The sequence below is a fragment of the Haliotis rufescens genome, unplaced genomic scaffold (assembly GCF_023055435.1).
Source record: "Haliotis rufescens isolate VD_foot unplaced genomic scaffold, xgHalRufe1.0.p SCAF_52, whole genome shotgun sequence".
In the NCBI taxonomy this organism is placed as follows: Eukaryota; Metazoa; Mollusca; class Gastropoda; order Lepetellida; family Haliotidae; genus Haliotis; species Haliotis rufescens.
In genome coordinates, this window is record NW_025964246.1 from 2,772,215 (window position 1) to 2,795,187 (window position 22,973).

Genomic DNA, 22,973 nt, shown 5'->3' on the forward strand with positions numbered 1-22,973 from the left:
GATAGCGGGTGAAGTGGAAGTGAAGCGTTGATACATGAGGGCTGGAGCGGAGTGGAGTGGAGTGGAGTGGAGTGGAGTGGAGTGGAGTGGAGCGGAGAGGAGCGGAGTGGAGTGGAGCGGATAGCGGGTGAAGTGGAAGTGGAGCGTTGATACATGAGGGCTGGATTGGAGTGGAGTGGAGTGGAGTGGAGTGGAGCAGAGCGGAGTGGAGCGGATAGCGGGTGAAGTGGAAGTGAAGCGTTGATACATGAGGGCTGGAGCGGAGTGGAGTGGAGCGGAGTGGAGTGGAGCGGATAGCGGGTGAAGTGGAAGTGGAGCGTTGATACATGAGGGCTGGATCGGAGTGGAGTGGAGTGGAGTGGAGTGGAGTGGAGTGGAGTGGAGCAGAGCGGAGCGGAGCGGAGAGGAGCGGAGTGGAGCGGATAGCGGGTGAAGTGGAAGTGAAGCGTTGATACATGAGGGCTGGAGCGGAGTGGAGTGGAGTGGAGTGGAGTGGAGTGGAGCGGAGAGGAGCGGAGTGGAGTGGAGCGGATAGCGGGTGAAGTGGAAGTGGAGCGTTGATACATGAGGGCTGGATCGGAGTGGAGTGGAGTGGAGTGCAGTGCAGTGGAGTGGAGCGGAGCGGAGTGGAGTGGAGTGGAGTGGAGTGGAGTGGAGTGGAGTGGAGCGGAGCGGAGAGGAGTGGAGTGGAGCGGATAGCGGGTGAAGTGGAGCGTTGATACATGAGGGCTGGATCGGAGTGGAGTGGAGTGGAGTGGAGTGGAGTGGAGTGGAGTGGAGCAGAGCGGAGCGGAGAGGAGCGGAGTGGAGCGGATAGCGGGTGAAGTGGAAGTGAAGCGTTGATACATGAGGGCTGGAGCGGAGTGGAGTGGAGTGGAGTGGAGCGGAGTGGAGCGGAGTGGAGTGGAGTGGAGCGGATAGCGGGTGAAGTGGAAGTGGAGCGTTGATACATGAGGGCTGGATCGGAGTGGAGTGGAGTGGAGTGGAGTGGAGTGGAGTGGAGTGGAGCGGAGTGGAGTGGAGTGGAGATGAGACATATATTATCGCGTTATGTTTACTTTTAGGTAGCCCAGCGGCGAGCAGTAGATAAATTAGGGTCACCAATCCTAGATTTAAGTCGCATTTGGCAGAGGGCTGCATTTCACAATAGCCCGTACACCAACAAGACTTGACCAGGAAAAGTATGAAACCATTGCGACAACTCAAGTCGGAGCACAATCTCCATTTCAGTTGGCAATTACCAGAATCATGATGTAATGGTAACCTATTTTTGGACTACACAATGTCAGAACATTTACTCCATGTATTCGTACGGTAAAACGCTGATAACATATATAGCAGTAGTTTTAGGCTTTCATGTCTCAGTCCTATCATTAAGCATCAATACATTCAGACAATATAGGCTCTATGATATATCATCACTGACACTGAAAGCATTTCAGTTACAATACCAGGACAGCTGTTGATGTTCATTAATCGGTTTCTGTAATGAACTGAAGAATCTATAATGAAATTCAGGATTGATTTTTTTCAACAATATTAAATCTAAATAAATTTGTAGGGGCAATAAAAAAATACATAAAATCTGCAAACAGAAACCCCCCAAATACAACTAAGGTTTGAAGGCCTGTTGCTGTTGCCATGACGTTTCTTCGTAGATGTGTTTTGAGTTGGAGAGAAGAAAATGTAAGAATCTTGCTATTATATTTTTTGTCACTTACATGAAAGACACTGATTTCTGATTAATCATCAATTACCGTATTTGGTGTATTAAGCGCCCCTTGCGTTCTCAAAATTAGAAATAGCTGGCGCTTATTGGAATATGATTTTGGTGGGGAAAAAAACAGAATTGAAAGATCGTAAAGTTTGTGGTTTGGCAAACACAGACAACCACCGCTCTCAGTATTTTACCCCTTCAGATATATATGTCTTTTACAAATAATGCTACCTGCATGTTTGCACATGCTGACTTACATATCTATGTATTTGTGATACTCAACATTAACAATGAGTAAAAATCAGCGTTGATGCCCATTGTTCCATATGGAAAGTACCGGTAATCAGAAGGTTAAGTTGAAAATATCAGCAAATATCGTCGTTGGTGCTTAATAGAGCAGGGCGCTTATTACATTAAATACGGTACATTCCCGAACCAGTGTCCAGTTTCTACGTGTATTTGTTCCACTGGAGTCCAGGGGGGTCCAGGGGGGTCCAGGAGGGTCCAGGGGTCTCCAATATTTCATTTCAATATCTGATTAGATCTTGATTCAATTTTATTTCACATCTGATTTGATGTGTTGGGTCCAGCCATACTTCACAATCAATGACAGAGTTCAAATTCTTAGATACGACATTTTTTAACTTTACAAGAAATAATTCATTGTGTTTGTTAAGAAATCGGAACTTTTCAAACGACTGAAAAAAAATGAAATAAATATATTTCATGAAGAATGCATCATTTTCTTGTGCCCTTCAGTATTAAGCAGATCAATTTCTGCATATTTAACATATGTTTTCCTATACTGGATGCACATTCACACATCGCAAATATCTGAATGGTCAATCCAGACATCATAAACAAATCCCTACACGAATAGAAGATGTCCTTTTCAGGTTTTCTGGAGTCACCCCTAACATTATCTGTGACTACGTCTATCTTACCAGCACAAGCATCAGCATACACGTCCTGCCCGAACTGAGCCATGACTCCAATGCCATAGGCTGCAGCTTGCCGCACCTCCGTGCTCTTGTCCACCAGGGAATCCAGCATGTTTCTCAGGAAGAACTCCTGGTACTTGATGGAGATCTGTAGAAAAGAAGTCAAGTCTGTGAGCTTAACACAGCATTGCAGTTTTTTTCTCTATCCTTTTAACGTTGACCAAATAATGGAGTCAGGACCATACAACCAGTGATTGACGTCATGATTTGGTTGGTTGGTTGGTTTGTTGTTTTACGCCGCACTCAGCAATATTCCAGCTATATGACGGCGGTCTGTAAATAATCGAGTCTGGACCAGACAATCCAGTGATTAATATCGAGCAATTGGGATCGATGACATGCATCAACCAAGTCAGCGAGCATGACCACCTGATCCTGTTAGTTGCCTTTTACGACAAGCATAGTCACCTTTTACAGCAAGCATGGGTTGCTGAAGACCTATTCTACCCCAGAATCTTCACGGCTGATTGCCGTCATGAGCTTTGGACTATGCAATTGAGGTACGATGATAGTATCACTCAAGTGAGTGAGCCTTGCCTCCTGATTCCATTTGTCATCTCTTACGACGAGCATTGGTTGCTGAAGACCTTTTCTACTCCGGATCTTCATGGGTCAAGCATGGGTTGCTGACTACGTATTCTACCCCGGATCTTACTTACAATGTGAGCAGGTCGCACATGTAGCCATATATGTGAACGGATCTACCCCGGATCTTCACGGGTGTAAAGTTAATTAGCACTAACACAGGATGCTGGGAACCAAATCTAACTGGTTTCCAGTGTCAAACAAGGGAGTAGGCATGGCTGGTCTCATCCCATAGCAATGTTCCTTTGGGTTTGGGAGGGGGCCAAATGACCAGAGTTCTATCAATAGGTCACGCCACTCTGCCAGAATCGAAGCTGGAGTCTGGTCAAATTGGCACCGACTGTCACAACTGAGATTTGGTCTTCTACAGGGTCACAGCTTCACTGAGGATCCTACTCCGCAGCCCCTGCAGCCATCAACTACCCATTTCATGGTTGGCTGGTTTTGTGGTCTCGGAACATTTACCTGCTTTCATGTCTCAGTCCTATCATTAAGCATCAATATATTCAGACAATAAAGGCTCTATGATATATCATCACCGACTTTGAAAGCGTTTTTAATTCACGAGAGAGACCATCACAACAGACTGAACATCTACGCTTGACTTTTGGTTTGTACAACAATCAGGGACATCTCTAGCTCAAAAACTGATATTTGGTTCCAAGTCTGCAGCAGTCAGTAAATATGGAATTACAAATGTAGCAACTCAGGTTAAATAGTAATACTATTTCCATTGTTTGGTTTACCAGGCTTAGAAATAAACATTAGCCTGCTAGCCCAGGGCTAGAACAAATTCCTGTGGGCTTGTACAAAATTTAAAATGTCCCCATTGTTTTCACATTGCAAGGGCATTTTATCTTTACCCGGGCTAGTAAAGCTTTTGACTTTAGTTCTAACCCAGATAAAATATCTGATTCTAGATTGTGTGTAGGTGGTTGAAAATAAATAGACAAATGAAAATCATCAACGACCCATTTTCCTAATATGTACAAGGCAGTTCAACACCATCCAGAGTCAAATTATAACTCAATACCATCGGCAGTCGTCTATGATGCCAAAATGTATTTTGTCCTCACAATATTCTGATACAATATGCCCCCAGGGTCCACCTCAGTACTGACTTTGTGCAAAAACATTTTGTCCATCGTTCAACAGATGTGGAAAATTCTATTTATTTTTATTGCCACATTTTTAATGTTGCTGGAACCAATCCATCTATATAAAAAGCTTTAATGCCACATATTTGACTTCTAGTTGTTGTTTAACACCACACTCAGCAATAAAGAGAGGCCAGCAAATACTTTACTCAGGACCAGACAATCCAGTGATCGATATTGTGAGCAACAATCAATGCCATCAGGGTACAAAGACATGCATAGTTTGCTGGGGACCTATTCTAACCCGGGTTCCCTCCAGGCGTCCCATGTTCGACAGTACAACTTACAGGTCCAGTGTGCTCCAGCACGTCATCCCACACACACAGCGCCCACTGTCTGTCCGGCCACGACCGAGCTGGGTTCTGAAACAAACAGATCTCTGTAAGGCTCTCATCATAAAGGTCATAATTCTCATATGTGTCTGAGTGTGTTTGTTTGTTTGCTTCACTCGGTAATATTCAAGCTATATGATGGCAGTTTGTAAATAATCAAGTCTGGTCCAGACAATCCAGTGAAGAGATCAAGGCAGGGTTTTACCTTGACTTTGTGGGGGTGCAGGGGATCCCCAATGATTAATTTTAAGCATCCTTGCAGACAACATGAGGGTCTTGTAAAGTAATGGTGAAATCCGTGAGCACAGAATTATAAGGGCAAAGTTCTGAACGGTTTCTGAACGGATACTCATATAGGTGATTTTTCTATATTTGTTTATTTGTTCCTCAACCCTGCACTCAGCAATAATACAGCTATATCAAGGCAGTCTAAATTAACCTGAATCTGAACCAGAAAATCCAGTGATGGACATCATGAGCATCGATCTACCCAAATGGGATGTGACATGCATCAGCCAAGTCAGTCAGTCTGACCACCCGATCCCGTTAGTCGCCTCTTGTAAGCATGGGTTGGTGAAGACGAATTCTAACCCCAGTCTTCATGGGGGTATTTTATAAGCATGCAAGATGAAATATGAAATATACAATTACCCCTACTATCAGTTTATCATACTATGGACAGGGTGAGCATTGATGATGACTATAGATATCTTTACTTGCCATTGATGCTCTGTCATCTGCTATGGACAATGCCATGACTGATAATTATTACACATCACTTAATGAAATGAAATGAAATAAAATAATAATAATAATAATAAAAAAATAATATTAAAAAATGAATAAAATATTTTAAAAAAAATATATATATATAAATAAATAAAAAATAAAATATATATATATATATTTTTTAATATAATTTAATAAATAAAATAAAATAAAATAAAATAAAATAAAATAAAATAAAATAAAATAAAATTAAATTAAATAAAATTAAATAAAATTCCTTACCAACAGTTTGACAAAATGTGGCATGATCTGTTCAAATATCGGCAAGAAGGCTTCTTTGTGTGTCCCGAAGAAGGAATGGATGATGTCGGATACCTTGCTGAGTATATATACATCTTCGTCATCCTGCAATCAAGGGAAACAGTGACTAGTAACAGAACTGTCTTTAAAATAAACTCAGAATAGTTGCAATAACACAACAATTTGAACATTCAATGCCATTTAGAAAGTGGTCAAATGTAACAAATGTTATATTTGGGATAACACTTTCTTAGTAAGAAGTACGTGATCTAGACTACCAGTTGTCAGACTTTCATTTTTGTGGAAGCCTCGCTGGCTGAGTGGGTTAGATCGCTGACTTTGTGTGCTGGCGATTTGGTGCCTCACTCTGGCATTGTGGGTTCAAATCCTCGATAGGACTCAACCCCAAAACATACGAGAATCTGTACTTTACTACGAAAGTGTTATCCCAAATATAACATTTGTTAACACAACAATTTGATATCAAACTGCTGGACAAGACAATCCGATGATCGATATTATGACCCAGACTCCCAGGAGCTACTGTTTGACATATTGACTCACCTCATCCAACAGAGATTCTTCCACTTGTTCATCATAGTCTTCATCCTTTCGCTTCTCTGCAACACACAGTTAACATGTCACCACAGTTATATTGGAAACACTTGTTGCAACCACCATCATCCAAGTCAACACTTCGTTTGTTTGTTTGTTGTTTAATGCCACACTTTTTTAAAACTATATTTTCAACATATATATTGTGCTTTCATGTCTCAGTCCTATCATTAAGCATCAATAAATTCAGAGAAAATAGGCTCTATGATATATCATCACCGACAATGAAAGCATCTATACATCTCCAGCATTATTAAATTGTCCTCTTTCTATCAATAGTGATACATTGGCATTGACATTAGATGATTAGTTTTTAGTACACATTGCAAAGGTAAAGCTTGTACGTGAAGAAAACCAATTCCAGTACAAGTTTGTTCATTTGTTTGTTTGCTGTTTAACGCTGCACTCAGCAGTATTCCAGCTATATGACAGCAGTCTGTAAATAATCTAGTCTTGACCTGACAATCCAGTGATTGACATCATGAGCATCGATCCACGCAATTGGGATACGATGACATGCATCAACAAAGTCAGTAAGCCTGACCATCCGATCCTGTAAGGTGCCTCTTACGACAAGCATGGTCGCCTCTATTTTGATTGGAACCTCCACAGCGTGGCTGACTCAAAGAGTGTGAAAGTGAGTAGGGTGTATGCCGCTTCCAGCAATATTCCAGGCACATCCCGATGGAGGACATAAAGAACTGGATTCACACATTTTACCCGTGGGGAATCGAACTTGGGGTCTTCGGTGTTGCCGCGTGAAAAGGCAAAGCTGTCAAGGCTAGGCCACCACACGACTCCAAGATGTGATCTGACATAAGTTGTTTGAGTTACGTTTGTTTGTTGTTTAACGCCACACAAAGCAATATTCCAGCTATATGATAGCGACATGAAAAGACTGAACAGCATCACAGCCTCAAACGTGTAAAGACAACTACCACAAAGCTTCCAACGTGTAAAGACTCCCCCTCCCCCACCCACCCCTGACTGGAAGAAGTGGCCTCACCTTGTCGCTCCTCCTGCCTTGACGAGTGATCCTTCAGCAGTTTGTCTATAGACTGCACCAGCTGTTTCATGTACTCGTCCGTCAGGCAACCCTTGCCCAGCTTCTCCACACACTGGAACAGACAGGATCATCTCAAAATAAATATCTATAGTCGGACTAGATGTCAATTCGGTGGATTATCATTAAGTAGCTTCACTCAACATATCTGAATAAATTCTTTTAGTTGGACACAAGGTTAAGAACAGCCCAATGAGAAAACTTACTTTAAAAAAATACACATTTAATCTCAGAACCTAACTCACTACAACTTCCTGAGGCAAGGGATTTAACTGACAATAAAAGTCTAGTTTCAACCTTTTCCGAACTAGGCTGGAATTTCTGGGCTCGATCCAGCGCCACCAGTGGTTATGTCCTTTCTATGTCCCTCCAACTGACCAATCTCTGAATCTCTCATATCATTTGTATTTACTTCAAACAAAATGGTGGCGCCTAGTGAAGACGATCTGATCGATAATCAATATCTATATTATGATAAAACAGGTCTTACTGCACAAAGTGCATCAAATCACGTAAGCACATTGATTAAAACCATGAAAAGCTTTTGAAAATATCTGTTGACACTAAGTTGACGAACCGGATGTCGATTGTGTTACGCAATTTTGATTGGAATATGCATAGTCCAGCCAAAACATAATTCCAAAATTCCAGCCTAGTTCGGCAAGGGTGGAAACTGGACTTTCATAGTCAGTTAACTCTCTGCCTGTGGAAGATGAACTCACTACCACTAAGGCCAAATACAACAACTGTCAATGTCAACATAGGACAACTCAGTAAACATGGCAAACTGTCATTTACTATTTACAAGAAAATAGAATTGTTAAGAGATTATTTGCCGAGTGTTTCCATATCGACAACAACATCTGTCAGTTGTAAAACTTGTATTTAGTGAGCCTTTGGGGAGCATAACACATATTTGTTATTCCTAACATATACCGAAATACACGAGGACAATAATCTCTATCATATCAAGTCACTCTTATAATTACCTGATGCTCAAGATGTATTTTCATTCAATGAAATTCCTTAAGAAACTGCATATGGATACAATGTTTGAGAGATTGCCTACAGGAACACCCTAACACCGGGAAACCACTACCGGTTTTGTTTGTTTGATGTTTAATGCCGCACCAGCTTGTCGCCTCTTACAACAAGCATAGACACCTTTTACAGCAAGAATGGGTTGCTGAAGACCTATACTACCTCAGATCTTCACAGGTCTCTAAACTTACTGAAAACCTTTGTCAAGAATGAATTGATCAAGATTGGATTGTTATACTAAGTCATACAGGATTGGTGTATTGCATCAATAACACTGTCCATTGTATGACAAGCATACATGCAATAGTAATACAATGGCAACAGAATTTGTTTTTAACTATATTTTTTAACTGATATAATCTGCTTTCATGTCTCAGTCCTATCATTAAGCATCAATAAATTCAGAGAAAATAGGCTCTATGATATATCATCACCGACAATGAAAGCATCTATACATCTCCAGCATTATTAAATTGTCCTCTTTCTATCAATAGTGATAAGTTGGCATTGACATCAGATGATAAGTTTTTAGTACACGTTGCAAATAAAGGTAAAGCTTGCACGCAGAGAAAACCAATTCCAGTACAAGTTTATTCATTTGTTTGTTTGCTGTTTAACGCTGCACTCAGCAGTATTCCAGCTATATGATGGCAGTCTGTAAATAATAGAGTCTGGACCAGACAATCCAGTGATTGACATCATGAGCATTGATCCACACAATTGGGATACGATGACATGCATCAACCAAGTCAGCAAGCCTGATCAACCAATCCTGTAAGGTGCCTCTTACGACAAGCATGGTCGCCTCTATTCCGACTCAGAACCTCCACAGCGCGGCTGAATCAAGAGTGTGAAAGTGAGTAGGGTGTACGCTGCTTACAGCAATATTCCAGGCACATCACCTCACCACCTCTTACAGCAAGCATAGTCGCTTGTTACGACAAGCATAGTTTGCCGAACAACTATTCTACCCCGATCTTCACAGGTCCAGTAGAGTGCTTAACGTCAGTTTGAACAGTATTTCAGCATATCATGGAAAGTCAAGCTTGTGTGAGAAAGCTGGAAGTGATGCAGATCTGAGATGTGTGTAACTTTGGTGGATCTCATGACTGTGGTGCTGACAAACCAAGGCTTGAACCCTACATCAGGCACACCCAAGACTCCACATGCTCTTCTCAGCCATTGAGGACTTACTTGTTGTCATTAATATTGGGTATTGATAGTTTTCTTTGGGTATTCAATATATTTTAACTCCCTTGGGTTGAATCTGTTGAGAAATAATAAACTAATAACAACCTAATTTTTTATAAAATGCTTTTTCAGGTTTAAATTCAAGCATTATTTACTGCCCCAGAATCCACATAGATATGGAGCCTGCCTGTACAGAAACATAGGCACACAAACTGAACAGCCTACTTAGGTACATACACACAAGGTTATACTATTGGTTGTTTTAGTTCATTTCTTATTCATATTTGTACACAAGAAATTGGCACTATTCCTATCGTCCTTGCCAACTACCAAACAGTTAAGGTATCATAACTAGTAGAAATTTGCCATTATTTCGGGTTTTGCTATATGGTATCATTATAAGGACCAGTGGACGAAAACAGTTAGTTTCTAATGCTGGAACTGTGTCATGGCAATTTGATGCAAATACCTAGCTCAGCCAAAGGACACTGCTCCATGGCTTGACTTTTTTTATTGAATATATCTGTGACTAAATGCAAACACATACTGAACACAATCTTGTCACCATAAAAAAACAACTAAATTATTCAGTAATCAAATCTTTTTATGCAATTGCAAATGAATTAATTTTGGGAATCAGCCAATCAATAACATAGTTTAAGTTCTGATATCTGCTTTCATGTCTCAGTCCTATCATTAAGCATCAATACATTCAGACAATATAGGCTCTATGATATATCATCACTGACACTGAAAACATTTATATTTCTTAAGCATTTCAAATTCATATGAACAAGACATATTTTCGTCTCCAGAAATGAGATAGTTTTACAAAGTTATAAAGGGAGGAATGATAGTGTGAAATAACTTTCCATTATTTGCACATACACATTTTAGCCATTCTCAATGCCCATTGGTCAAATGAAGCCACATAACGCCACAGTGCTCTTGTTGAGAAAAATACAATATGACGTCACCCATTGTTCATACTAGGTCGCCTTCAGTGAAGTTTTCATCATGTTTTTCTCTAAAATGTTAATGTGTAATACATAGAATGAACTACTCAAATTATGAATTAGCTGTCCCCAATGAATAAGAGCTGTAACATTCGGGAGAGATAATTCGAAATTACTCAAGACTCGTAGGTTTTTATCTAAACTCCTCACAGCTTGTTATTCCGCGACTACTCACCTTCGCTAAGGAGTTGAGGTGTTCTGGCAGGACTGTTTGCTCCGGCTCGATCTCGATGGCTTTGAGCAAGTTCGGACAAATGAAGTCCCACATCTGGGCAAGGTATTCTGGTCCACGTATACTGGCACATCCGATCAGGAACGGCAGGCTCTCCGACGCAGCAATCCGAACATCTTACACGCTAAGGATCCATTTTGAACATGTTGTCCCATGATGAACAATTAAAATTAGAGCCATGTTTCTTAATGTTATCTCCAGTGACCTTGACCTTAGATAGGTGACAAAATAGACCCACCTTTAAGATCATGCATTATATAATTTGTAAGTTATACATACACACACCTTATTATGCCTAGATCACATCGAGTGACCTTGACATTCAATGTCATCCAATCGTATGGCAGAATGTCCCTACGGGTCAATAGGAGGTGTATTAAGGGATATTTTCCTTTTCAGCTGAAACTTCTTTGCAATGGAGCGTCGGCCGTAACTTGGGGGTTCAGGGGGAAGCCATGAGATTTCAACAAATTTGTGGTCACTAAACTTCGAGGATCCATGGAAGATTCTTACCCATGTCTATTAGGCATCATTTTCTAACATTTTTCTTAAGTGTTTTGTTAAAAAAACCTAGTTGGGGCAGAAGAGCTCACATTTGAGCACAAGTACATAAAATGGACGGTATCAACTGCTGATCCAAGATTTAGAATGACCAACAGGAATGGAAATACCCTGAAATGTTTATGAGGCCCATAGTCATAACATAAAAGAACACCCCTAAAAATCGTGACATCCCTGAATTCTGAGGGCATGTGACGTAGACAAGGTCGTCGTGACACCTATTCGTGTTTGAAGTTGACATTTAATATCATGCTTTCAATTGTCTCAGTCCTATCATTAAGCATCAATAAATTCAGACAATAAAGGCTCTATGATATATCATCATGGACATTGAAAGCAATGACATCTGATAAAATTTAAATGTGGTTTAAAAAAGATCTGTAGATCTGTAGATCCCTAAGATTGTTTTTTTGTTTTGTTTGTTGTTTAAAGCTGTACTTAGCAATATTCCAGCTATATGACGGTGGTCTGTAAATAATCGAGTCTGGACCAGACAATCCAGTGATTGATATCATGAGCATCGATCCATGCAATTGGGATACGATGACATACATCAACCAAGTCAACAAGCCTGACCACCCGATCCTGTCGCCTCCTACGACAAGCATAGTCGCCTTTTACGGCAAGCATGGGTTGCTAAAGACCTATTCTACCCCGGACCTTCACGGGGCAGGATCCTTAAGAAGGCTGGAACAGCAAATACAGACACTTGGATCTTTATGACATCTAATGGTCTCTGTTCCACAAAGCGATCATAACTCCCATACTTTAACATAGACTAACGTCAGTCATGACAAAACCAGTGCCATGTGGCCCTGAACCCTAAATATTATTCATATGAGTACCACCATTAAATATTAATTGTAACTCCCTATTTTCCCCTATTTTAACACAGACTAAGGCCAGTTCCGGCACAGCAATTGCTTTGTGGAACAAGGCCCTGACTTTTACATATAATCCCTACAAGAACTGCCATTAAATATTAATCCTGACAATCTGATCAATGACACTTTAAATTTCTTTTCATGCAGAGATTGGTCTGTGTTCTCTGGTGTCCCAAATTTGCATGTAATCCTGTTGCTGTAGACAAAAGCAGCAGTATGTTCCCAGCTCGGTGAGGAAGGATACCATCGTGAAAGTAGAACTTGAGGAGCGGTACTAGCGTCTTGACAACCTCCTCTGTGTATGGAGCAAATGCCTCATCCAGCTCCCTGGCATAGCACACCAGCATCTGACAGGCCGTCGCCTTCTCTTCCAGACCCGCCGTCCGAATACCAAAACTTTGCTGCAAGAGAGTGCATGTGTAACTTGAATTCAATACACAACTGTTGACATAGTAAGCGAGTGTTTGTTGTTTAACATGACACTCATGATCCAGTCTGTACCAGACAATCGAGTGATCGATATTGAGAGCAATGATCCACGTCATCAGGGTATGACATGTCATCTACCAAGTTACCTGAACCTGACCACCATTTGGTCGGCCCCTGAAGACCAGCACAGGTTGATGGAGACCAGTTCTAACCCAGACTGACTGTCACATAGCTGGAATACTGACTGAGTGAGTGAGTGAGTGAGTGAGAGTGGTTTGAGTGAGTGAGTGGTTGTGTGAGTGAGTGAGTGAGTGAGTGATAGACATTATGAGCATCCATCAACAAAATTGGGATACAATGACATGCAATGAACCTAGTCAGCACGCCTCTTGTGTCAAACCCAGGAAGAAGGTGAGAGAGTGAATGTGTGAGTGGGTGGGTGGGTGAATGTGTGTGTGGGTGGGTGGGTGGGTGGGTGGGTGGGTGGGTGAGTGAGTGAGTGAGTGAGTGAGTGAGTGAGTGAGTGAGTGAGTGAGTGAGTGAGTGAGTGAGTGAGTGAGTGAGTGAGTGAGTGAGTGAGTGAGTGAGTGAGTGAGTGAGTGAGTGTTGTTCGATACTGGAGTCAGCAATATCCAAGCTGTATGAGTGAGTAAGTTTGGATTAACGTCATTTTGAACAGTATTCCAGTCATATAACAGTCTCTCAGCTTGAAGCTGGTGGAAAGCCCGAAGTCATGTAGGTCTTAATACATTTACCACTTTGGGGAAACCCACGAGAAAGGGTATGATGTTGAGAAACCTAACCACATAAACAGGGCGAATGGGGATTCAAACCCACGATCATAGTTTTCTGGTTTCCAAGGGACGCAAATCTGCTGAGCCTTGGATGACTGGGCACAAATCAGTGACTGAGAGCAGCAGCATGTATCAGGACATCCAATTCACCAAGTCACTGAGTCTGACCAATCAATTTCTTACAAGCACAAGTTACATGGGACCAATTCTACCCTGGAATATCTGAGACTGAGTTGGTAGAGTGTGTGTTTGTTGCTTAATATTCCAACCATATGACAGCAGCCTGTAAATTAAAAGGTCTGGACCAGACAATCCAGTGATTGATATCATGAGCAACTATCAATGACATCAGGGTATGATGACAATCAACAAAGTCTCCAACTCTAACCACCCAATCCATTAAGTTGCTTGAGGGACTAGGATAGATTGCTGGGGACGAAACAAACATGGAATCACTACGGGTTTCTGGTCCGGATGGAGACAGAATCCAAGTTCATCTCACCTGATCCCCGAGAGTGACAAATTGCCAGTCCGAGTCATTCTCCATAGCCTTCATGTCTTCACCTGAAACACGGCACACCATTACTTCTCCAGCAATGCTCATTTGAACTCTACTTTCCATCTCAAAATGTTAATATCTTATTTTGAATTTCTTGGATTAGATATTTTTCTCTCAAAACCATGGGTCAGTGGTAGAAATTAAGTTGAAAACATTAGACCCTTCAATTATGTTATATCATAAATAATAAATTCTTGTGCTTTTATCTGTAACGACAAATACCTGAGACTAAGACTGACTAACTGACCAGAAAGTTACGTACTATCGACAACCGCGACCTCAGGTTTTAGCGAGGCTGCCTTGAGCACTGGCCCCATCACAAGGGGCAGGTACTGCTGGAAATCCTTCCCTAATATCTTGCACATTCTTGCCCATGCCGAGATCATATAAGATATCTGGAAATAAATAAATAACCCATATGGACTGCCTTTTTTCATATTTAAGATTTGTCTGATTCGCAAACATCTGATTAACAATCACAGTATACCGCAAATGCATAAGTGAGTGAGTGGGTGAGTTGGGTTTAACGCCGCTTTTAACATTATTCCAGTTATATCGCGGCATGTCGGCTGAATGTGGGAGGAAAGCCCGAAGTGATGCAGGTCTCAGACGTAACCACTTCGGTGAAGCCAACGAGCACGGGTATGGTGCTGACAAACCTAGAAACACAATCTGGGCTAACCAGGATTTGAACCCACAATATTAGGTTTCTGGCGCCCCTAAGGGACGGAACTCTGCACAGCGAATCGCGGCGCCTTAGACGACTGGGCCACCCATGCATTGATCCCCAAAGTTGTTTTTGTTTTTTTGTTGTTTAACGCCGCACTCAGCAATATTCCAGCTATATGACAATAGTCTCTACATGATCCAGTCTGGCCAAGACAATCTAGTGATCGACAGCATGAGCATCAATCTACACATTTGGGATACAATGACAAGCACCAACCAAGTCAGTGAGCCTGATCACCTGATACAGTCAGCTCTTACAAGCATGGACTGCTGAAGACCAATTCTAACCCTTCATGGGATCCTGAAACATGTCCCCTGATAAGACAGAGACATGCATAAAACCCCACTGGCCATCCTATCCAGATACTTACAATGTTGTCATTCCTGACAATTTTCAGAAACATTCCATCCAAGTCTTTTAATTATAAAATGCTGACAGCGATCTAATTATCGAAAGGTGGCTCTTGTTTGTCAACCTCATCTGAGGTCCTATCATTCCAAATAGTGGGTGAGTGAGTTGGGTTTAATGCCGCTTTTAACAGTATTCCAGTTACCGTATTCGACGTAATAAGCGCCCAGAGCGCTCTCAAAATTAGAAATAGGGGGCTCTTATTAGAATATTATTTTAGTGAAAAAAAAAGAGAGTTAAAAGGTAAATTTCGTGGTTTATGCTGACAGCCTGAATGTTTATGTACGACAGATATATTTTTCCAGAATTTAATTGCCCATAATTAAGTGTGCATATAACAGATGAGTGTGTATTTTAAGCGAATATATAAGTCTTGTGTACATTGATCAATTGGAAGGGGTGCTAATTAGGATTGTTCACGGGCCAATTTATTAGCGAATATCGCCGTGGGTGCTTATTAGAGCGGGGCGCTTATTACGTCGAATACGGTATATTGTGGCATGTCAGCTTAATGTGGGAGGAAAGCCCGAAGTGATGAAGGTCTCAAGACGTTTACCACTTTGGTAAAACCCACGAGCACAGGTATGGTGCAGACAAACCTAGAAACATAATCGGGGCGAACCGGGATTCAAACCCACAATCATACGTTTCTGGCATGCCCAAGGGACGCAACTCTGCACAGCGAATCGGGGAACCTTAGACCCGTGCCCCCTCATTCAAAATAACAGATGTCAGATGATACGGTTCTGTAGTGGGGTCAAGTGGAAGAAAACATGGGATAGTGCAAGGGAGACAAATGCTGACCTGTGGGTCGTCATCCGCCATTTCCTCCTGGTCCATCTGCGTCTTCAGCAGCAGCTGCATCACGTCGTTACAGTCCTGCATGAACTGGAGACCACAAACGCACATGTAGCATCACAGGTTACTATTCATTATTACATTATTAAATCTCCCCCGGTTACTTATTAAACAGTGTGTTGATTGGTTGGTTTGTTGTTTAACGCCGCACTCAGCAATATTCCAGCTATATGACGGCGGTCTGTAAATAATCAAGTCTGGACCAGACAATCCAGGGATTAATACCATGAGCATCGATCCATGCAATTGGGATCGATGACATGCATCAACCAAGTCAGCGAGCCTGACCACCCGATCCCTTTAGTCGCCTTTTACGACAAGCATAGTCGCCTTTTACGGCAAGTATGGGTTGCTGAAGACCTATTCCACCCCGGATCTTCACTGGTCTCCCTAATCTATGTCAGTCCCGACTTTCAACAAATAAAAAAACGCCTGAAAATTACCTGGTTATGATTCTATCAACATCATAACTTCTTTGATAGGCATTTAGAAGTTGGAGTACAAAGTGGGGGTAAGAATTTATGGATGAACAACTTAGTAAAATCTAAATATTTTTTACATTTGTATACTTATCCTGCATTACTCCTTAATGCATTCACTGCTTACTTACGACAACTAGAAGGACAGCGCTGCGAAGGTCCTGGGTGAAGAAATAAAGTTGTTGTTCTCAAGTCCCAATCAGTGGCCTTCCGTCGCTGTCCTGTGACCTTGATGACACCTAAGGTCATCTTCACATCACTGCCTGTCGCCCAAGCTCTTAGAAAAACATACTTTTGAGGTTTCTGAAGCCAAAGTGGGGAGGCAAGTCTAACGACGGGTGGGCCTTAAGCGTAGTAATGCAGGATAAGTATACAAATGTAAAAAATATTTAGATTTTACTAAATTTTTTACTTATCCTGCATTACTCCTTAATGCATCTGTATCGGACGGTTTGGAGGTGGGTCAACCTTCAGAATACAGAAACCTCAATAATTCACACCCTGCAATACGACCCCATTTGGTCGATAAACCGTGAAGCGGAAAAGTTCAGACAAAAACGCCATTACGGTAGGGTTGTTCAAAAATCAAAAACATTGAACATAGGAATTAAAGAGAAATTCCCTATACACGCTTAGTAATAAAGAAAATAATAGCTATTCAGCTAATTCTTTACTTACTGCGTCATAGAGCCGTCGCTGACAAACAAGATTGTCTAATATTCTTCCACTGGTGGCGACTGAGTGACTGCACATGGAAGTTGACTGGCTCTGTATAGGGCGAGTTCATTATTTGCGTCAGTGGTTGGCAATCTGCAGGATAACAACCAGAGGGCCAAACTTCGAACGTCTTTGACATCCTCGAGAGTCACAACGCGAAGGTTATGACTAACGAAAATATGTGTCGAATCTCCAGAAATATCCTTCCGTGATTGTTCCAAAACCACAATTGCCGTGTTGAGCCCTGGTAAGGCTGACACCTTGAGATCTTGAGGGTAATTCGCTCTCGGCGAGTTCCGTTTGATGATCTCGTAGGCCTGAAGGATTACTGCGCGTAACCATATAGATATGGTGTTTGCGATTATGCGACTAACTTCTGTCGTGGACGAACCACGCCTTGTCTTGGAGCGTCGAATGAAAACTCGAACTGCTCGCACCGAGCCCAGGAGAACTTCACCATGTACGATTCCCACAATAGTCGATATCGGTGGGATGGTGAAGAACGGTCGGGTTGGCCTGGTAGTAGATTTTAGCAATAAAATCCCAGCATAACCCTAGATGTCCTGTTCCGTGCGTCCCATGCTCAAAACGGATCCGGGTTGAGTCGACCACATGTAGTTCGCTCACCCGTACCGCCATTGCTAATGCCAAGAGAAAACCATTGTTTCCTTGGTGAGGTCCAAGCTCCTCACAGCGATAGCCCGTTCGCGGAGCTCTCTATACTATACCGAGAGTGTAACGAAGGTGTCACGCGCTGGGAAGGAGCTTGAAAATGAGGATGCAATGAGGGGCTCGAAGGGGGCCCTCGCAAACCTCGAAGTACCACGTTCAAGTCCCAATCAGGTGGCTGGAACTTGGCCTTCTGATCCTCAAACCTGAATGAGCATAATATGGCCTGTAGTTCCGTGACCTTAATCACACTGTGATTTTCCGGAAACGGCCAACACTAAGATAATTGCAGCCAATTACGTAGTAATGGTGCTACCTTCCAAGTGTTTTTGGGTACGCAATGTAGGAGGTATTCCTCTAGGAATTGTGACGCAATCGTAGGGTCTTGATTCTTTTCTTCCCTGTAAAAAGTCTCAAGTGATCCCCACTTGTCATCGTCGTCTCTGGGAGAGTAACGATGAACTAAAGCTATAGCTTTGCTGCCCGTGTCGAAATAACCCTTCGCACTTAAACGCCTTTTAAAGACGAACCATGCGTGCAGACGTTGGGTGAGGCAATTTTCTGTTGAGGGTGGATGAGTAGGTTGGACCACTGTGAGAGGGGAAGTGAATCGTTTTAGATTTTTCCGAGCTTGACGAACTACCCTCTCGCCGGTTACCATGGTGCGACCAAAGGAGAGATCGAGATACCTTGTCTCCTTGATCCCCTGTAGCACCTTGGAAGTAAAAGTGGTGGCAGAAGAGTTTTAGTTCTTTGCCCTTCCCAAGTGATACTGAACTCGTCCACCGCCCAAGTCTGCGGATCCGGCAACGGGGAGATATACGTCATGGGTTGGTGGCCTAGGCAAGTAATAAACAAGTCAATGTTTGGTTGCCTGAATTCCTGAAGCAGTAACTGGAATGCTTCTGTGAGAAATTTCCACTCAGTGGGAGCCACCCTGTCTGGACGTGATAAAGTATCGGCCAGTATGTTTCTACATCCGGGGATGTGCTGAACTATGAACCTTAGTCACAGCCGATCCACTAGATGGAAGAAATCTGAATGTCCTTAGAAGTGGAGAGTGGGAGTGTGTTGTTCCCCGATTGCACAGGCACCACACCGCAGTGCTGTTGTCTGTGGATATAGCGAGTCGGGCTAACTGTAGTTGATTCTGCCAATGTGATATAGCCAGAATTAAAGCTTCCAACTCCAAGTTGTTTATGTGCCACTTCCATTGTGCGCCGGGCCATAGCCCTGAGCTTATCTGGTCTTGTAAGTGAAGACTCCACCCCTGAAAAGGGACGTCCACAAACAGGTGTGTATTCGGGGAAAATCCGAATAAACAGACTCCGCAGACATTCAGCGCCACAAATTGATGCTCTAGCTTAGTTGGTAGAGTGATGGCCTTGAGTGGATCCTGACTCCTGATGTAAGGGTTCAGGAAAAAAATTGAATTGGTCGCTGTTGTAAGCGGCCCATGCTAGTTAACTCCTGTGCCGAGGTGATTAACCCTAGCAACACTTGCCACTGGCGAAGTGTGTGTGGTTGGTGTAGAGTAGATGACAAAAGAAGTAGAAACTTGTGCCATCTGTCCCTCGGTACAGATAGGATATCCTGGTCTGTCTTAAACAGGTCTCCTATGAACTGAAGTCAATAGGAAGGAGAATACTCCCGACTTCGCCTCGTTGATTGTCTATCCCAGTTATTGACATGTGTTGATGATACAGTAGATCGCCCTCCATCTACGACTCGAACCAAGTGTTCGTCACGTGTAGATAGTTATTGGCTTCATTACTCCTGTAAATAGCCATAAGTGTCACTGACATGTCAAATGGGAAATACTACCATTGGTAGTGAACCCCAATGAACTGGACCTGAAAAGTCTACGGTTGGGATGGATAGTCGAGACTGATGAAGAATCAAACGTTCGTTGAACACAGAGATTGTGGATCATTCTCATCTTGTCTGGGTCCTTCATGAGTACCAGGTAGGTGTGAGGATAAAACCCCGGAGTAAAGACTGGGTTGTGAACCCACTCTACAGCTCTTCTTACCAACAGTATGTCTATGTTGGATTTTCCCAATCAAACTGTGGTCAACGGTGGGGTTAACTCTACCCTTATACGGACACCATGATATAGTGCGATAAGTACGAAATCGTCCTTGAGACTTGTCTCTGCCACTCCCTTTCTCAGTAAGGGAATGCTGGTCTTCCCTGAGAAACGCGCGTCTAGGCTTATAATTCCCTGACTTGGACTTTCCAAGCTTTTTGGGAACTTGACGTGCGTGTCTGCGATCTGTTCGTTGAACAGGGGAGTAGATGATCAAGGTTGACGTAATAGACTGCCCTTGAAACCAGCATCTCAGTTGGAAACGCTATAAAGTCTTGGGTGTAACGGTAATCACCGTCAGAACGGTCTCAAGATGAATTTTCCTGTGGTCAAACTGACGCTGTAGGAAAAACACCATAGTTTGGAAGTGATCTAATCAGATAGGGTTATCCTCTAATAGATTCTGATCCACTACAAACATTGACGATATTGGTCGCTTAAATCACGGAGCAAATGTGAGTTTTGGAGAAGGCTTCCTCCAATGACCTCGTGGTGTCCCTCTTATTTACCCTGTTATCAGGGGAAGGCGTTACTGACACGAGATGGTCTGCTTCCCAATCGGGTACATGTGCTAAGCTGATCATGTGCCGGTTACGTAACCGGTACACTGTAAGCCTTGGGCTAACGTCATTGTAGAGACCTTGATTGATACGCAGACGCTGCGCTCAGCGCAGGTCTGGAATGTTGGAACAGCGCTAAGCTGATCGTGCGTCACTGGCGTGATAGGAGCGCTTGGGTATCAGTCAGACGCTGCGCTCGGCGCAGGTCTATGCTGGATATGTTGGAACAGCGCTAAGCTGATCGTGCGTCACTGGCGTGATAGGAGCGCTTGGGTATCAGTCAGACGCTGCGCTCGGCGCAGGTCTATGCTGGATATGTTGGAACAGCGCTAAGCTGATCGTGCGCCGATTGCGTAATAGAAGTGCTTTGGTTGTAGTCAAGTGCTGCGCTCGGCGCAGATAAATCAGACACAAAGCTCAAAAGTATTGACTGGATCAAGGCTTGTGTCTAATCTACCCCCATCATAGCATCTCGATACGCTGGTGCTGTCGCCGACGTCACAGATTATCATACATGTATCTGGAAGTGTCCGGCGGCTGAAAAAATAGGAGCAGTTACGATACTCACAAAATCCTCCGGTATTGTTGATTTCGGTGGATGGTGTACTTCTGCAATCACAGTCGTCATAATACCTGCCGATAATAACGGTTGGGTGGTAATGACAGAACCATATGTCATTCGCTATTCTGCGATAGTGACATTCCTCTCGTCTCACGACGGAATAACTGCAAAATATGATTGTGAGTAATCTGCTTTTATATAGTAAACTCGTTGGATTAGAGATTTACATAAAAATTACATTTTGAATTTTGGCGAGCACATCTACGTGCATGCCTATGACCGTGGATAAAGAGCTTTGGGCGATTATTCCACGACAATATGTACACCGAGCAAACATAATTATGTTACGCAATTAAACCATTGAAGAAATGGTACTGGAAGAATGCCGTAGAATTGAACAGTAATCTATCGGCAAAAATACGAATTGCAAGGGTATACAATATTTTTATATACGCAATTCAATGTAAACCAAGGCTATTTACATTTAGAGATTGGAGAGCACATCCGCGCGCAAACCAACCAATCGTGGATGATAATCTTGTAAGGTTTTTTCCACGACAATTAGTAAAATGCTCAAAGGTATGTTACGCAATGAAACCCTTGTTGATGAGATAATACTGGAAGAGTGCCGAAGAATTTGAACACTAATCTATCGGCAAATTTATGAGTTGCAAGGATATACAATATTTTTGTATGCGCAACCCAATGTAAACCAAGGGTATTTATATTTTCATTTAGGGTTTGGAGAGCCCATCTGCGCGCAAACCAAACAACGTGGATGATAATCTTTGTAAGATTTTTCCCACGACAATTAATACCACGCTCAATCATAAGTTACACAATTACATATATATATGTATATTCAATGTCTGTACATATAGAGTAGGGAAAGGGCCACCTAAGTTGGATAACTTTTGCCCAATCCCGTTGACCATATATGTCAATAAAATATGTTTAAATTAAACACAATTACGCCATTGTTGATGAGGCGGTACTGGAAGAATGCCATAGAATTGAACAATAATCTATCGGCAAAAACTACGAGTTGCAAGAGTATACAATAGTTCATATACGCAACTCAATGTAAAACCAAAAATACCAACAAAAAACTATTTAATCGCATAAACATAGGTACGCAATAAAAGAATTGTTGATGAAGCGGGACTGGAAGAAAGCCGTAGATTTGATATTAATCTATCGGCAACCATATTTTTAACGAGTTGAAAAAGTATACAATAATTTTAGTATACGCAACTCACTGTTACGCCAAAGCTAGTAATATTTAAGAACATAAGAATATGTTATACATACGTAGCTGAGAATTGTAAACAATATGACTACCTTGGCAGGCAAACGATTGTAACACAATTCAAAATGGCGGCGAACAACAATATTTTGGCGGGAAAAAAGACAAGCGTCTTTTCACGCCTAATTAATTCACATAAAACTACACAACATGGTGAAAGTAATATGAAAAGAATACATCACCCATCGCAGATCAATTTTTAAGATTGTAGACAAACTGAAGGTCTAAAATTAATCCAAAAGGAGAGCTCCGCTTGGACACGTCCTAGCTGTGCTGCGACAAGCAGTGATGTGAAGATGACCTTAGGTGTCATCAAGGTCACAGGACAGCGACGGAAGGCCACTGATTGGGACTTGAGAACAACAACTTTATTTCTTCACCCAGGACCT

The 22,973-nt window shown here is 42.3% G+C and overlaps 1 protein-coding gene across 2 annotated transcripts in view; it reads right to left on the reverse strand.

The window, feature by feature from the left end:
• The window catches only part of LOC124152130 (importin-5-like), a 54,831-nt gene that overhangs the window by 11,995 nt on the left and 19,863 nt on the right, over window positions 1–22,973 (reverse strand). For both annotated transcript variants that reach the window (XM_046524901.2, XM_048384963.1), the window contains 10 exons: window positions 16,149–16,232; window positions 14,469–14,601; window positions 14,150–14,211; window positions 12,669–12,825; window positions 10,923–11,095; window positions 7,443–7,554; window positions 6,386–6,441; window positions 5,804–5,926; window positions 4,748–4,822; window positions 2,662–2,806 (listed from right to left, as the gene is read on the reverse strand). In XM_046524901.2, the coding sequence (XP_046380857.1) occupies window positions 2,662–2,806; window positions 4,748–4,822; window positions 5,804–5,926; window positions 6,386–6,441; window positions 7,443–7,554; window positions 10,923–11,095; window positions 12,669–12,825; window positions 14,150–14,211; window positions 14,469–14,601; window positions 16,149–16,232 (1,120 nt within the window). The remainder of the gene's footprint in view (window positions 1–2,661; window positions 2,807–4,747; window positions 4,823–5,803; window positions 5,927–6,385; window positions 6,442–7,442; window positions 7,555–10,922; window positions 11,096–12,668; window positions 12,826–14,149; window positions 14,212–14,468; window positions 14,602–16,148; window positions 16,233–22,973) is intronic.